The 18,950-nt window shown below is 29.0% G+C and overlaps 1 protein-coding gene and 1 long non-coding RNA gene across 2 annotated transcripts; both read left to right on the forward strand.

Moving 5' to 3' along the window:
* Positions 1–1,161: 1,161 nt before the first annotated feature.
* On the forward strand, positions 1,162–13,720 carry LOC112743520 (delta-1-pyrroline-5-carboxylate synthase). The gene is made up of 20 exons (XM_025792758.3): positions 1,162–1,703; positions 6,100–6,171; positions 6,321–6,424; positions 6,672–6,774; positions 6,965–7,126; positions 7,762–8,039; positions 8,680–8,830; positions 9,161–9,325; positions 9,715–9,792; positions 10,052–10,141; positions 10,246–10,332; positions 10,665–10,751; positions 10,831–10,927; positions 11,251–11,354; positions 11,447–11,522; positions 11,711–11,861; positions 11,956–12,024; positions 12,705–12,771; positions 12,875–12,945; positions 13,245–13,720. Exons 1-20 carry the CDS (start codon positions 1,530–1,532, stop codon positions 13,324–13,326), a joined length of 2,268 nt encoding a protein of 755 aa, XP_025648543.1. The 5' UTR covers positions 1,162–1,529; the 3' UTR covers positions 13,327–13,720.
* Positions 13,721–14,324: 604 nt separating this feature from the next.
* Positions 14,325–15,698, forward strand: LOC140178305 (uncharacterized). The gene is made up of 2 exons (XR_011870995.1): positions 14,325–14,668; positions 14,782–15,698. It is a non-coding gene; the product is annotated as an uncharacterized lncRNA (long non-coding RNA).
* The last annotated feature ends 3,252 nt before the right edge of the window (positions 15,699–18,950 follow it).

The raw sequence follows: 18,950 nt of genomic DNA on the forward strand, positions 1-18,950 counted from the left end.
TCCTTGGACTCTTGATACATTCATGATTCAATGGACTCTTGCAATTCTTTGAATTCATTTTCAACTTACACTTGATGAAAAATATCTTGGGAGTTACTAATGAGTTATCTCAAGCATTACAAAGGAATGATCAAGACATTGTAAATGCTATGGCGTTGGTTAAAGTGTCTAAGCAACGGTTGCAAAATATAAGAGATGATGATTGGTCTCTTTTACTTGACGAAGTCTCATTATTTTGTGACAAACATAATAGTAATGTTCCAAAAATGGATGATATATTTGTGTCACAAGAAGATCAAGATACAAAGCTCAAAAGATCTCAAATTTGCATCATTTCCAAGTTGAGATATTCTATCAAGTAGTTGATAGACAACTTCAAGAACTCAACAATCGTTTTACAGAGATGAATACTGAATTGCTTCTTTGTATAGATTATCTGAATCCAATACACTCTTTTTTGCGTTTGATAAGGAGAAGTTGATCCAGTTAGCTCAATTCTATCTATTAGAAATTTCTTCCACTGAACTTTTGACACTTAATAGTCAACTTGAGAACTTCATATTAGATGTGTGTTCTAATGATCAATTCTCAAACTTAAATAGGATTAGTGCTCTTTCTCAGAATTGGTTGAGACTCAAAAAATATTATTTATCCATTATTGTTTCTTCTTTTGAAGTTAGTTTAGTTTTGTCTGTAGCAACTGCATCAGTTGAAAGAGCTTTCTCTGCTATGAACATCATAAAGAGTCGACTTAGTAACCGTATGGGAGATGAATTTTTAAATGATTGTTTAGTGACATATATAAAAAAAATATTTAATTGTATCGACAATAAAAAGATTATTCAATTATTTTAAAATATAAAACTCAAAATAATAAAATTTTAAATTATATATTATTATTTTAAATTATTATTTTATTAATTTAATTTATTAATTAAATAATTTAAAAAATAATTATATTTTATAACACTATAATATAATTATAAAAATTATTATTTATATCATATATATTTTCCTCCCACTTACAAAATTTTTTACATTCGCCACTATATATATATATATATATATATATAAGAAAAATGTTTGGTATACATACTTTTAGTACATTGAAACATATATTATATATTATTCCCGAAATATATGTCGTATGAACTTATGGGAGGCGGCGTAAACATGTGTAGTAATAATAAGCTTAAAATAAAGCATTTGTATCATATAATTGATCACTTGAACCGGAAGGAAATTAAGTACTTGTCAAGACTCAAGAGTAGTAAATTAAACTTTGTATTTTATATAACAATGATTAATCTTAGTAGCACACGGAAACCACATAACAACAAATAAAATTCGGTTTAGCATTCTTTAACAAACATGTCTGTACATATGTATGAATAATGTATCCATATATAAATACCCAATCCTTAAAAACCAGAACCAAGTGCTTTCAGAAAACAGCACCTTAGCTTGTATTCCAAATTAATTGGAGCTTCATTTGTCTAAGGTATCAGAACCAGATAACATACACAAAGATGCAGCCTCCCGTCAAAAATGGCTTCAACATGTTTTTGGGCAACTCGACGGAGTGGCGCCTTTCGAATGGGCCGGCTTACTTGAACTCGCCGCCGGCATACATAGAACCTGAATCTGTCACCTTGGATCCTTCTCGAGCTTTCTTGAAGGATGTCAAGCGCCTCATCGTTAAGGTTAGTTATTATTTGTTAGCCCAAACAAATGAAATCTATTGACAACCATTTTTTTCTGTTACAGAACGATCATGAAATTTGAAACTATAGACCTTATACATATATACAGAACAATTGTGCACTTATCATGAGTTTTATTTTTGGTATTTGGTAATATATATTTTTTTAAATTTCTCTGTTTTGCTATTTATTTTGTTTAAGACGCGAAGTAGCTTGAAAACCATTATCACTAGTTCATCCCTACTGTCTTTGTATTTTTATTTTATTCTCCCGGGGGATGGATTTTTTCTCTATTTTTATTTGTTATTATTATTTTTTAGAAAGAAATCTGCATTGTTTGTCCCCTGCTTTGTATATAGTTTTACACAGAAAACCTTGTAAATGTTGCCCGTCTCAACTCCAAATTGGTTTTTAATTTGATTTCTTTTTTATTCGTTGCGTTTTTCTTCACGATGGCTCTTAAAACTGTGTTTTGGGTTATTTAATCTGGATATTTGGTATTTGGGGAGAAACGATGAGATTATTGAACCCATAGTGTGGTTCCACCAAGAGTAGTTCTGAGTTCACCATACTATTAGCAGCTAACGGAATATGTTATGCCTTGAAATGTCATGATCAAAGTGTCCTTGAATCTATATCATGGGTTACATGTAATTATGTTATGTAAGAAAATTTTTGGATTATGTCATTGATTCAAGAAGTTAGAACCCATCCTTATATAAGAGTTTTGTGAAGAGATCTATTTTGTATATTTATCATGTTTCGCCATTGAATTGATACATAATTTTATTTCTGAAATGCGTATGGCTGCAAACTTCATTTCATTCTAATTTTTAAAAGGATTGTATATCAAATCAATATATATATATATATGAATTGATATACAATATTACTTTATGTTCACTGATCCTTATTTTCCATTTTTCTTGTTACAATATTACTTCTTTTTATAGATGTTATAGACTTATAGCATTACTTTTGATTTATTAACGAAAATTTATAACAAGGAAAAAAGAAAACAGAAAAAGAGAAGTTACCCATCCTAAAGTAGTCCCCCTCTTTTGGACCTTATCCTAAATTAGTCTTCTGAGGGCTAAAATTTGTAGTTGCTATCCTTCGTAAAACGTACCACTATATTACAAATCTTTATCTATCTGTTGATACATCACCCTTTTATCATGAAGCTATTATTTTTTTTCTAAATTTTTTTAATCTTTCAAAATCAAAAATAAAATAAAGGTGATTTAAATTTAATATATTTTATTTTTTTATTATCATGTCTTACCAATCTCCTGGTTGGCAGATCTCTTTATGCTAATTAAAAGTCTCCAAAGCATATTCATTTTATTGAAGTGAATCATCAAAATTTTAAATTTGATATTTAAGTTTTTAATAAATTTTTATTATTTTAAAAGTTTTTAAATTTATTATTGTCAGAAAATTAATCTTTCTATCATTTAATAAATTTTTTTTAACAAACATGTTAAATATTAAAAACTTAATAAATTTTATTATAAAATAAATAAGTCATTCTTTTATCAAAAGACGGATTTGTTTAAAAACTTTTAAAATTATAAAATATAATTAAAAAATAAATTATCTATAAATTAATTTAAATATTTACTCAAAATTTTATCTTCCCCAAACATCAGCCACTCTTTGTTTGTCAGACAGAGTCTCCTGCTATCCACACAGATGACAGACCACATGCATATTTAATAAATAAATATTGGTATGAAGGACTTCTGCAAAACAATAAAGAAGATTTAAATTTAAAATCGTAAAAGAAATTGCAAGACTATGAGAGAATGAGTGAGTAAGAGATATTTATGATTAATTTTGTTAAGATATTTAGTAAAAGAAATTTTCAAGTTTTTAACAAACAAATAATAAATTATAATTTATATTCATAAAAAATATAAATGTTAATAATATATTTATTAAATATAAAAATTTTATTAAAAAAATAACAAAAATTTAGAATTTAAATGTTTTTGTTAAATTAAATTTATTTTTTATTAATATAATTTTAATTTTTTTATTTGATGAATATATTTGTTAATATTTATATCTTTTATGAATATAGATAATATTTATTTAATAAAGAAATATGCGCCAACTGGACTAACTCAGTTGAGGTCACGAAGAATGGTTAAATTCCTTTCTCTCCCAGTCCAAGTCGCATAAAATTGTAATTAAAAATAATAAATTTTAATAATTTTCTAGTATTATTGTTCTGGATCCGTCAAGGTGAGGAAGAGGATTCTTGACTCATGCTTTGTGGGTGAAATTTCATTTATGATTTATTTTTTCTAAGCTAGCTCCCACTAGCTAAGCGGTTTTGTCATAGAATTGTCTTTTTTTTTTAATTATTAGTCAGTCAATAAAATAATAACAAAATTATATGATTAATAAATATTATTATTTTAAATTAATATTTAATAAATATATTTACAAAAAATTAAATATATATAATTTATATTTATATTTATTAAAATTTTTATATATAATTTAACATAATTTATAGTTATATTTATTAGAATTTATACTTATAAATTAATAAAATTTATTTATTAAAAATAATTTAATATTTGTAGTGGTCAATTACTAATCAAAATCACTAAAATCGGTTGATCTTCAAAACTTTCTAACAAAATAATATTTGAATTTGACATAAATATTTTTTATTAAATTTATTTCTCATATTTGTGCCACCCTAAACTAATCTAACAAAAATTAGATAAGATTAGGTCTCGATATATAATTAACATATAGTTTTAGAAATTATAGGTAATAAACTAATAAAATCTTATGCGTAAAAAATTAAATTCAAAGAATATTATATAATATTTATATTAAAATAAGTTATTATGAAACAAAAATAATATTGTATAATATAAAAGATTTCAGGTCGGATTCGGGTCTTCCTGAATTCCATCCGGAAACGACACCAAATAAAAAAAAGGCTAATCCGAATCTGTAAATATGTTTTGGGTTAATGGGTTCGTTTAGAATCCGGTCGAATCTTGTTCGATCATAATAGTAGGAAATTAGGAAGCATGGATCCCGCTCTATCCTTCGTAGCATATTCTGTTTAAGATATAAGGTAGCGTTTGGTGAAGAGACAGAGACTGAAAGACTGAGACTGAGAGACAAGGACTAAGAGATAGATAGAAATAAATTTTAGTATTCTATTTAGTGCAAAGTAGGAGATAGAAATTAAAACAAAAATGAAACTCTAATTTGATTTGTACAAAAAGTAAAATTAGAATTAATTAATTGAAATGAGGGTATTTTAGGTATAAAATGTTATTAAAATTTCAGTCTCTGTCTTTAAAAATTTCAGTCTCCTGTGTCCTTATTTTTTGGAAGTACTGAAATACTAAAATTTTAAGGACAAAGACAAAAATTTTAATATCAGTTTCTGAACCAACAAACATTATACTGAATTTCAGTCTTGGAGTCTGTGTCCTATTACTTCAAAACAAACACTACCTTAATGAATAGGAATAGCAACGTTGTTCTACGGAGATCCATGTGATGTGCAGTTTTACTAATACTATTATTATAGTATTATGGCTTTGATGACAATATTTTTGTGAAGTGATACTCCATGATAACATTTTTATATAAAGATAATATTATAGATTATTAAATGAATTGATATATTTAATTAAATATATTTAATTAATTATTCACAAATTTATAATACCATATTTTTGTGAAGATGTTATCATGTGAATATTTTTGTTTTTGTGAATGTATTTCAAATGAGTAAAACAATATCTATAATAAATTAATAATGTAAGGGAACTGTCGCATTTTATTGAATATGTGCAACATAACATTAGATTTACTCATTCATTTCAGCTCAAACCATTTTCCATGCACTGATTTTTTTCTTCCTCCAAATTTCTTTATATCCCAATTTCCCAGATTTGTTAACAATTTACACGTATAAACGGTTAGGATATAGTTGTTGTTATTATTATTAAATTTTAATCATTTTATTCATCTTTATACTTTTATCGAATTTATAATTATATTTTTATATTTTTTTAATTAAATTTTTATACAATTTTAAATTTTATAATTAAATTTTTTATTATAAAAAATATTAAAATTAATTAAATATTTTTTATAAATTAAAAATATTTATAATTATAAATTTAATTAAATTTTTAATAGTATGTATTTTAAAAAAATATTAGATTAATTTTAATATTTTTAATATAAAAAATTTAATTATAAAATTAAAAGTAGTATAATGATTCAAATTAAAAAAATATATAAAAATGTAATTAAACTTTATTATTGTTGTTGTTGTTGTTGTTGTTGTTGTTGTTGTTGTTGTTTTATGTAATTAACTGATTTTTTTATTTTTCTATGGTTGAAGGTTGGAACTGCGGTGGTTACTCGCAGCGATGGAAGATTAGCATTGGGGAGACTTGGAGCTCTTTGTGAGCAGGTAAACCCATAGAGCATGATGCAGTTTCAAACCACTTAGAATAATATTGACTAATACCATAGATACTCCAAACCAGATCCAAATATGGTTAAATCCTTACTCTGGTCATGTAACTTTTGTTGTGACTTTAGACTTATGTTTTCTTGCAGCTTAAAGAATTAAATTCTAGGGGATATGAGGTTATATTAGTGACTTCAGGTGCTGTCGGCCTTGGACGTCAAAGACTAAGATATCGCAGATTGGCCAATAGCAGGTTCATGCTTTCCTTACATGAATTTGTAGAATGATATTTTCTTATATCAGACATAAGAGAATCTATTGAGTTTCAATAAATTACTCTTTTTTTTTATTAGCACAATCTGAGCATGCTCCTAATTATTTAATTAGGGTTTGACCTCAATGAGATTTAAGGGATTTCATGTTTAGAATAGGTTGATTTTAAGAGAGCAAGCAAGAAAATCTTAACCATAAAATAACCGATTTAATTACTTATTATGCAGTTTTTCGGATCTTCAAAAGCCACAAGGTGAATTCGATGGAAAAGCATGTGCAGCCGTTGGGCAGAGTAGTCTTATGGCTCTTTATGATACCATGTTCAGCCAGGTGCTTAAGCATTTGAACCTATAATATGGATTCCTAATATCTTTATATCTATAACCATCACTCTTTGGTATATCCTTATGCAGATTCAAGAATGTATTAACTAGTGTTTCTTTGATTGATCTCATATAACATAGTTTCCTCCTTAGTTATTGATTATTGATGCTGATATATTATGATTTGGTTGGTGCAGCTTGATGTGACTTCATCCCAACTTCTTGTGAATGATGGCTTCTTTAGGGATGCAGGTTTCAGAAAACAACTTTCAGACACTGTGCACTCACTATTGGATTTAAGAGTTATCCCCATTTTCAATGAAAATGATGCTGTTAGTACTAGGAAGGCACCATATGAGGTATCTTGATTTTCCTTATCACATTTATTCATTTGAAATCACTCTTATATATTCATGAGCACATCTAAGATTTTCTTGTTATAAATTACATTCAACTTTCTAATATAACAAATCAATAAGTGTTACCTGTAACATCAATTAATCTTAGCGGGAGATCAATGTAATTTACTATGATTATGGTTCTGAGAACCGGACCGAATATCAGTCGGTTCAACCTAATTAATCAAAAATCAGTTATCAAATTAGTCTGAATCGAGGTAAAAAATCGTTTGGAAAGAACTAGTCAAAAATCGAAAAAATAGGTTTAAAAACTGATTAACCAATCGAATGGCTGCGATTTTTTAAGGGTTAACCGGTTTAAAATAATAAATTACAATTTTTTAAATAAATGCATATTTTATACATAAATATATTATATTATTATATCTGGTTTAGTCCCGGTTGAACATCGATTGAATCTTTGAACTTCTAATTCCACTAGTTCAATAACCGGTTCAATTTTCAGAACTTGACTATGATTGATGCATTTTAAGCCAGAGCTGTTCCTTTGTGACAAATTACATTTGAAACAAGAAACTTTGGTTATCTTGGTTTTATGACATACAATTACATTTAATTGCAAGCACTGCCCGCAGGATTCATCTGGTATATTCTGGGACAATGACAGTTTGGCTGGTTTATTAGCATTGGAACTAAAGGCTGATCTTCTTGTTCTGTTGAGTGATGTTGAAGGCCTTTATAGTGGCCCTCCATCTGACCCAAACTCAAAGCTAATTGATACATATGTGAAAGAAAAGCATCAAAAGGAAATCACTTTTGGAGACAAATCAAGATTGGGGAGAGGGGGTATGACTGCCAAAGTTAATGCTGCTGTTTGTGCTGCTTATGCTGGCACCCCAGTCATCATTACTAGGTACTCTTTTTAATTTATGATTATCATTTCTTTTGGTATGATCTTGCTGGTATAAAAAAGGGGGTTGATTGCTATGCATTTATAAACAGAGTGTAAAAGACTTTTATATTGTTTTACAATTAAATTTTCGTGTGTTGTATGACTTGATATAATAGATTATTGAATTAAACGTTTGACGTAACAATACATGATTGAATATCTATGTAACACTTACCGTAACTTTTTTTCGTTTCACATTTAAGAGAAATAATTATGTGGAAGATCGAATAAATTACGGATGAAATCAAAGAATTAAAGGAAATTTGAGAGAACGAGAAACACAAAGAATCACACAATGTCCATTATAATCAATAATCACTAATATTAATACAATTTTCTACTGTAACTATATCTATCTCTATTAACTGGTCTAATTTTTATCCCATTATAAATGTTGCATCCCATGCACTTGTTTGTCATGTTTGTTAGCCAATAAGTTTCCATTTTGTTTAGCGTGGTCAGAATTAAATTAACCAAAATGATAACAAATTAAATTTTTATTTTGAGCAATATTGATTCTTTTTATATGTACAAAATACAATCATACTTGTGGATGTTTCATTTTTTTAATGGCTTTCATTATCTTGAACCTCTTTTGAAGTGGCTATGCAACAGACAACATCATAAGAGTACTCCAAGGAGATAGAATTGGCACTGTTTTCCACAAAGATGCACATCTGTGGGCCCACATAAAGCAAGTGAGTGCACGTGAGATGGCAATTTCAGCACGTGATTCTTCAAGACGACTTCAAGTAAGTAACAAGGGTTTAGCTAACATGTATCCTAAGAACAAGTTATAGTTACTATTAGTAGAAGTTTTTAAACTTTTACTTAAATAAATGAATAACAAATACATTGAAAATTTAAACTTTGTATCTTAATCTATATAAATTTTTTTAATCAATAACATTAACTTGTGCTGGCACATATTAGCTAAATCCAAGTAACGATTGCATTTTTATGCAATTAACCTTCTAGTACTTATAGTTGCCTTTTTGGTTATTGCTAATAATGATACACTTGAATTGGTAATTGGTAGTCTCATTGGTACTATATTGGGATTTTTCTTTTTTCCACTTCAGTCTTTAAACTCTGAAGAAAGGAGGAAGATATTGCTAGCAGTGGCAGATGCACTAGAGAAAAATCTAAGCTTGATAATGGAAGAGAATGGAGTTGATATTGCTGATGCAGAGCTTGCTGGATTGGAAAAATCACTCATCTCTCGTTTGGCCCTCAAGCCTGAGAAGGCAAGAATTTTTATCACTTAAAAGTGAAAATACTGAAACATAACTATGCCCTCTTGTTTAGATCATTGACTTAAAGAGAAATGTTATATGTATATATTACGTGTGTGACATTGCTTACTATTGATTTAGTAACATGAATTCACCAATTAGGTATTGTATCGCGTACTAATTCGTGTGTATCACATACCAATTCATCTGCGAATTGAAATGTCATATACGCTTATCCGTTTTCATATTGGAATGTATTTAGTTCAATGTAATTATGAATTTAACATGTGATTCGGCACGCTGGGAGACATTGCTTACTTGGATGCGTCACTTTTGTGAATTCTTTTTTTCTTGATGTGATCATGTTCCTTGTGTCTTACCTATACTTTCTGTATTTTCAGATTGCTGGGCTTGTGAAATCTGTTCGAATGTTGGCAGACATGAAGGAACCTATTGGTCAGATTTTAAAGAGAATTGAGGTCAAAACTCCCTTATATCTACATATATTTTTTTTTTAATAAAAATACAAGTGACACTATTATTAGATCACATATGTATTCATGTCCGAATTTTCTTAAATTTGATAACCTTGATTCTTCAAGATTATATGACATGATTCAATGGTTGGATTGATAAAATTCATACAGTATGCAAAGTTATTAAAAAACGGTATAAGTTGGTAAGATTTATTATTTGCTTGCTACGTATTAGTTTCTGACTAGTGCTATTTGTATTCAGCTAGCAGATAAACTCACACTAGAGCGAATATCGTGTCCTTTGGGTGTTGTCCTAGTTATTTTTGAGTCACGACCAGATGCCCTTGTTCAGGTTAACATAAAAATACCATCCTTCTTAGTCCTTTTCATGGTGTGAATTTGTATTGTTGTGTTAAAACATTGATGATTAACATGTTTGTTGATACGGAATCATAGATTGCTGCTTTGGCAGTTCGAAGTGGAAATGGTTTATTGCTTAAAGGTGGAAAGGAAGCCAAAAGATCAAATGCTGCCTTACACAAGGTAAGTTCCTTCATTTTAGGTCATTTTTCTATTAATTGTTATTTAAAATAATATAAATCTATCAAATTTATAGTACCAAGTTGCATATTTTGGAATGATCGAAGGAGGCAATTTGCAAAGAAAGGATATAATACATTTATTTTAAATTCGATTGAGTCATACACTTTTAAATTCAAGATCTAAAGCACACATAACATAAAGCTCATGAAGATAAAATGCAAATAACCCTTTATTTTATATATGACATTGTTGTTTTATCTGATTAATCTGAATCAGAACTATGTGTTTATTTGAAACATATATCATATTTAAGATTTCATTACTTCTTGCAGGTTATTACTTCAGCTATTCCAGAAACAGTTGGTGACAAACTTATAGGACTTGTGACTTCAAGGGAAGAGATCCCGGATTTGCTTAAGGTTGATAAAAATACAAGTAATACTCCTAACAATTATTTGTCCAGATGATGTTTATCAAACTAATTATACTCTGCAACAGCTTGATGATGTGATAGATCTTGTTGTCCCCAGAGGCAGTAACAAGCTTGTTTCTCAAATCAAGGAATCAACAAAGATTCCTGTCCTCGGCCATTCTGGTAATGTGACACATCAAGTTTCTTAAAAGGCTAAAGCTTCATTTTGGTCCCCCTACATTTTTAATTGAGCATTTCTTCGTCATTATTTTAGTTCTTTCGTTAGGTATTAGTTGATGTCTCACGTTAAGTTACACATGACATTTTCAACTGATGTGACATGCCATATGTCACTTAACACGACACATTAGTAAATCCATAATGGCTAAACTAAAATAACCAATAGAATTACAATTTCAAAATATCAAGAATTAATCATATTTACAAACTCAAGGACCAAATATAAATTATGATTCTATTAAGTTTTCATTTTTTTTTTCATGCAGATGGAATTTGTCATGTGTATGTTGACAAAGCTGCTAATATTGATATGGCGAAGCAGATTGTAAAGGATGCAAAGATTGATTATCCTGCAGCTTGCAATGCAATGGTAATTACAAATCTCATCACTTGGAAATAATTGATATAAATTGTGTTAAAGGACTGTGCTTATTATAATATATTTTGTGCTGATTTTATTAGGAAACCCTTCTTGTACACAAGGATCTGTCAGAAACTGGTGGACTTAATCAACTTGTTGCTGAACTCACAAAAGAAGGTTTCAGCTTAATATAAATGGATTTAGTTATAATGAACAATATTCACTCAAAATTAATATTCTCAAGAGTTTAACTTCTATGCATTATAAACATAAAAATTTGCACAGATATCAAATCTAATGTTATCACGTAATGTAATAAAAAGAATTAATCATTTTTAATACCCTTTTTAATAATTTATTGGCAGGTGTTGAACTATATGGTGGACCAAGAGCAAGTGGCTTATTGAACATTACTAAAACAAGTTCTTTCCATAAGGAGTATAGCTCACTAGCATGCACAATTGAAATTGTTGATGATGTATCTGCTGCCATTGATCACATACATCAATATGGAAGGCATGCTAGTTTCTTTTGCTTATTTTTCATTGTTTTGATTTTTCTAAAGTCATAGACATCATTGTTATGCTAAAATTACTTTACCATGTTGCAGTTCTCATACTGAATGCATTGTTACAGAAGACCCCGAAGTTGCTGAAACTTTCTTACGTCAAGTTGATAGGTACCTATAGGTTTTTATTCTTTTTTCCATATTGTTTAACCTTTGATGTTAAATAATGGCAATAGAAAATAAGGATGCATTTAGATTCTATCTCCGAGATAGAAATACTAACACAACGACAAATAAAACAGATATAGGATTCTTCTTTTGGGCAAAGGATTAGATGGTCCCATTATGTTTGAGATTATTAAGTGGTCCTAATTAAAAACTATTAAATTCTAGTTTTAATGTATTTTTAAAATAATCCTTAGAAATTTATATTTGCAAACAAGTCCCTCTTTTTCTTTATTCATTTATCTCTAATCATAAACTTAGGATATAACAATGTTAGTTTTCCAATAGAAGAAGAAAAAAGTATTTATCAATGGTGTCCTTCATTATTCCAGGATGATATGTTCCATGAATACCATCCATGGCTTTGAAATAATTCTTTCTCTGAGACATAAAACTTTGTCTATGTTTGTGTCACCACAACCAAAGGAGTTTCTATGTTCATTGTCAATATATTTCTATTATTTAAATGCATATAATTTTGTTTGAAACATAATTCAATATCTTTACATTGAATGACATTAATGTTTCACGGAATTTCTCACATAACTTCCCCATGAATATGAATAAGTCATGTTCTTTACTTTACGTTGATAATTTTGTTTTATTTTGTCCTGATAAATAAATAGTGCTGCTGTATTCCACAATGCAAGTACAAGGTTCTGTGATGGAGCACGCTTTGGTCTTGGAGCAGAGGTGGTGTATCTTCTAGAAATGACATTGTGTTTGCAATAATCACATTTATTTTCTCAAATGTTATTCGTTTTCTTTATTATTATTATTATTGATCACTGATCAGGTTGGAATAAGCACCAGCAGAATTCATGCTCGAGGCCCTGTAGGAGTTGAGGGGTTATTAACTAGTAAATGGTATGGACTCCTGCACTTTTTTCTTGATTTATTTTTATTATTTAAAAAATAAAATAAAATATTAGCACCACCAACAGGCTAACTGAGAAAACATTTTCCGTTATTCTGTTGTATGTTCAAAAAATAAAATAAACTGTTGTATGTTTTATTATGTTTAATTTTGTTTCCTTATCTACTTTCAAGAACTTATCAACTTTTTTTAAATTACAATTGTAAACTATTTGCATGAGTTACGAAACTAATAAATACTTTTCAATTCAACAAATAATATTTACGATAAATGATACAATTTGCTGCAGGATATTGAGAGGGAGTGGGCAAGTGGTAGACGGTGATCGAGGGGTCACTTACACTCACAAGGAACTTCCAATCATAGCATGATTATATATAATCTAAAACAAAAGGATAGTTTTGAAGCTAAATATATATTGGCTATGTATTATTATTATTATTATTATTATTATTATTATTATTATTATTATTATTATTATTATTATTATTATTATTATTATTATTATATCATCTTCAATCCAGCAGCTTTTATCTGTTGTATTAAAATATACAGAAGTTGCTGTGATGCTAGCTAGCAGTGTACAACCTTATCACAATTTACTTCCACTTCTTCCTTTTCCTTTTTTTTTTCTTTGTATGAATGATATTGTTTAACTATGTTGATCTTTGATGAAGTATTACTAGTTACTAGAGACTGTGATACTATAATGGAATAACAAAGTTGACACCACACTAGTAATGTGAAGCAACAATTGCTTGTGAACTTGAATATGTTATTATTATTACTATTATTATGTTATGAACACATGATGCAACTTCTGTTATCACATTCAACAAATAGACAGGGGCCGGAGTGGGGTTTTGGTGACGGAAAAGCACGTTCGGTGATGCTTTTCAACTCTATAGCTTCAGTTTTCACCCATCGCACCGGAGGAAATTCCGGCTTATTTACATTGTGTTGGTCAAAATGTTTAATCGCATTAACTGTTTTCTTAGGCCACTTCTTATTCCCACAAATGTGTATTATACGGTTTGTTTTGCTTTTGCAGTGAATTAATTAATTAACCATGCACCACCAAATCTAATACATATTGGTCAAAATTCATGCCAAATGCTATGGTGTAACAAAATTTACACACACGTCTACATCAAGAAATGGTTAATACAAATGCTCTATCTCTTCACTTAGGGGTTTCAGAAGCTTAGACCAAGCTGTTATATGGTAAATCTAAGCATTATCTTCAGTAGCCTAGTTTATTAGTTGAGTTAATAGTGAAAATCGTCTTCCCAAAATATCTTGATCTCCCTTTTCATTCCTGAAAAAATAAATTAATCAAATTCGTTTCTAAATAATATTTTTTAGTCAAGTTCATCCCTATGATAGTTTCTTGACGCTGCTGTTAATCTGCAACGTGAAATGACAGCGCAACATAGTAAACACTTCGTTTTGCACTCTTCATCTCCTGAACAAGCGTTCTCATTCGTTCTTCTTCTTGCACCTCTAACTGATAGAGAAGTCTCACTGCCGTTGCACAGTGTTCTCGTCACCTCCGCTGTCACTAGTTGAAGCCATCCCTGCACGCGATTCTCGTTGCTCCATCGCTCTCTCAGTCGCCTTCTCATTTTCTCACTCACGCATCAAAGAAGAAGGCTGAGCCAGGAGCATCACTCTCCTCCTCTGCTTCTCTGCTTTGCCGTGACGTCAGTTCAGGTAGGCCTTCTCTTTTGTGATTTTTTTTTTCTATTTCTGTTATGCTCTAACTGCAACTGAGATCATATATATAATAATTAATCTTAATAAGAAAATCAAGTTGGGAATTTCAGGGGAGAACGACATCCATGTCTATGGAGTTGATGGCTATGGAATTTTAGTACTGAGGAACAGAATCAGCAAGGGAGAAGATGGGTAATGAGTGAGGGTTTTTGTGTTAGAAATGTAACTCCCGGTGACGAACAGGCGACCTTGCCACTGTCCGATCGGACTTTCAATGACGGAGAAGGGAAAAGACAAGTACCCTCAGCAGCGATTGTGTTCACTCTTAATGGCAGCTACAAACACCGCTCATGGAAGGGATTAAGTTGTTTATGGTAGGAGTGTACATGGTTATGTCCGTCCAAAGACCCGACCTGGACCCGAACATAGTAGGGGTTAGTTTGGTGTAATTTCATTGGGTTTAGGTCAGGTACGGTTAAGGGTGGCAATGGATAGGGTAGGATAGGGTTTAGAGCCAACCTTAACCCTACCCGCGGGTTGAGAGTATCTCAACCCTAACTCTACTCGCTCTTAACCCGCGGATACCCGACCCTACCTGCGGGTTACAACAAAAGATGCAACTTTATTATATAACTTGATGATAATTTAAAATAAAACTGACTTTAATGTAAAAAAAAATATTAAATTATCAATTAATGATCTTCTTTTAATAACTAAGGATCTTTTTCATTTAGTAAGAGATCTTTGGTTCAACATCCACTTAAAACATATTTTTATATAAGTATATAACATATACATATATAGGGTGCGGGTTGGTCAGGTAGGGTTGATGCACAACCCGCACCCTACCCGACCCGTACGAGAACCCTACCCACACCCTACCCTACCCGCTGTGGATCGGGTTGGCAATCCTACCTGATCGGGTGGGGTCAGGTTGAGTACCCGCGGATAGGGTACATGTTGCCACCCCTAAATACATTATCTAAGTCAACTTATTGGATAAGAAGAATACAGAAAATTATTTTTTTAATGTCTCTTGTGCATGACTTGTGAATTTATATTGCAGATTACTCAAATTACCAATTAATATCAGACAAGTTAGGCATGGAATTTATATTCCAAACCAAAATTAGTACCTAAGAAACTTTCTTCATCTTATATTTATGCTTAAACTCAAAATAATCTATAATAAAAAAAATTTAATATGTAACGTATTGATTAATGTATATGATAATAGAGGATCGGATATGCTAGACCCACTATTTCTATTTTTTTAAATCACAAACTTAGAGCTCGTTGATAGCAAAAGTTACAAATAAAGTTGAGAACATTCATTGAACAATAACTGAAAATAAAAAAATATATAATAAAAGAGATATATTTTGTAAAAAAAAAAAATCAAGGAAAATTACATAAAAAGATGTACTAATATATAGGATGCGCAAAAGAAAAAACTACATAAAAAGATATACTAATATAATCAAGGAAATTATATACCAAAAAAAAAATCTGCAAGACCATATGATTAGCAATGAAATTTTTAATATGGAAACCTCATAACAATTGCGATGTACCCTGTACCGGAACTATGCATTTCAAAACAATTCACTTATATCTCTTAATCTTAGAGGTTTCGTTCAGATAATCCCACCACATATATGAAGTTGAGAAAGAATGCACAAGAAAAGAGTTGAATCGTGCAAAGATTTATTTCTGATATGAAATATGAATAAAAGTATAAACTTCTAGTGGTGATGGATTTTTTATATTTATGAAAATTTTGATTATTTTGATAAAAAAGTTTGATTATTTTATTGTCAAAACCTTGATTATATTTGTAGTCAATTATTTTATTTTAAACAATATGTAAAATAACATTTTGAAAAAATTTTAAAGGTTAGTAATTTTAATTTATATTGGCTAACATTTTTAGCCAACAATCCAACTATCTAACAAAAACTAAATGTCAATAAGGATAAACTACTAAAAATGACTTAAATACTGACATAGATCAATTATACTAGTTGATTATTTTTGTCAAATATAAAAATTATTTATAATATATTTACTTATTTTTGTCAAATTTTATAATTTTTTAAAAATATTTTAGTCATTTTGAATTTTTGAAAGAGTTTAACTTTTGAGTTTCGCTATACATCTAAGCATTTTTGTCAACTAAATTCAACCAAATTGACTCAAACCCAACAAAAATCACTTATGCAACGTGCGTGTGAATCATGCACTTCTTCTTCTTCATGATTCTTCTTTTTTAGCATGTTGTTTCCACCTCCGCTTTCTTCTTCTATTGGTACTATTTTTGCTACATTTTTTTTCTTCTCTTTTTTGTCATGTGTTATTGCATTTATTTTTTTTCTTTGTTTGATTTTTTTCTCTTTTTCTTGATTTTATTTCTCTCAACAGAGTGAAATAAGAACTATATGAGAAAATGAAATAAGAAAAATATGAAGAAGAAAAAGATGAAAAGAAAGAAGAAGAAGAAGAAGGAGTTTTGAATTGTGCAGAATTTATCGAAAAAATAATACCGAAATTTCTTAATAATAACACATAAATTTTTTAATTTTTGACACCGAGATTTTGCTACAAAAATACAGAAATGTCTTCTTTAATACTGCATTTTTTTCTTTTTAATATTTTTCTTTCTTCTTTTTTCAGGAGCATTGCTTCTCATATTAGACTTGAATGAACATGTCTGTACTGTATTGCAATCTTATTCAGTTGAATGAATATAGATTCACACTTATTGGATTGAATTTTTGTCAAAAATAAAAATAGCACCAAAATTTGTTTAAAGTGACACCAAAATTTAAATACAATGATAAAGAATGTAAAAAATAAATTATATACGAAAAGATCATTAACTCTATAAAATGAAATAAGATAGTATCAAAATTAATTAAAATTGACTCTAGAAGTTCAATAACACGAAACAAAAAATATTAAATCTTTCTAAAAAATATTACACATTGAATGAATTGAATGCTTATCTTATATATAAAACAATACATACATTTCTAAAAGATAATACCGAAATGTCTTCATTCTAATACTAAAATTTTTAACTAAATGATATGATAGAATTAAAAACTTATTTCATGAAGACTTGAGTTGCAGATTTACCAATTTTAATAGAAAAGAGAATAAGTGAGAAAATATATAGATAATGCAGCGAAATTAAGTAGAACAAATACAAAAATTCGAATACAAATGAACACTGTCATTTACATATAAAAAGACGATATTTTCAATATATAAAATAACACATAAATTTCTGAAAAAGAATACCAAATGGCATCACTCTAATACTGAAATTTTTAACTAAATGGTATAAAAGAACTAAGAATTTATTTCATGAAGATTTGAGTTGTAGATTTACAAATTTTGATAGAAAAAAAATGAGTAAAAAAATCTATAGATAATACAACGAAGTTAGCTAGAACAAGTACAAAAATTCGAAAGAGAATGAACATTATTATTTACGTATAAGAAGAAGATGATGACGATGATGATAACGATAAAGATGATGATGATGATAATGATGATTATAAAAGAGGAGGGGAAAAAGAAAGGAGGAAAAAAATTCAAATGATAAAAAAAAGAGGAGGAGGAGTAGGAGATAGTGGTGGTGGTAACAATGATAATAACAAAAGAGAAAGATGAGAAAAAGGAGGAAAAGAAGAAAAATAGCAGTAGAAATGTAAGTAAGAGCGCACGTGAATATGAAACAAATTATAACAAAATTTGGTTGAACTTAGGGGAGGAGCTTTAGTTAGACAATAAAAGATCCTAAATTTTTTTATAAAAAAATTAGTAATATATCTCTAAAAAAAATGTAATTTAGTTGACTTAAGTACTTAACTTTAATATGGGTATCTAAGTTCAATTTTCACCTCTTAATTTTAAACATTAGTAACTTGATCTTTGGACTTAAGCTGAAGAGGGTTTTCACATATTAAAGGCCTTTGTTGACTTATTCAAAGAAGACATTAGTATATCTCTAACCTTTCATTGTTCTCTCTCTCATATTTATTCTTGGTCACACTTATAAAATTAATGGTGAGTGATCACAATTTATTCGCTCAATTGTTAAAAAAATTGAGAGAATCCATTCCTATCAAAATCTTTCATTCTAGTTAAAAAAAAATCAAATCAAATCTAAAAAAATTATGTAACAAAAAAAGATAACAAAAAAATCATAATTGAATCCTTACCTCTCAACTCTCAAGAATAAAAGCTTCCTTGCCTCTGTTCAAAAAACCAA

The sequence above is a fragment of the Arachis hypogaea genome, chromosome 14, assembly GCF_003086295.3.
Source record: "Arachis hypogaea cultivar Tifrunner chromosome 14, arahy.Tifrunner.gnm2.J5K5, whole genome shotgun sequence".
Taxonomy (NCBI): Eukaryota; Viridiplantae; Streptophyta; class Magnoliopsida; order Fabales; family Fabaceae; genus Arachis; species Arachis hypogaea.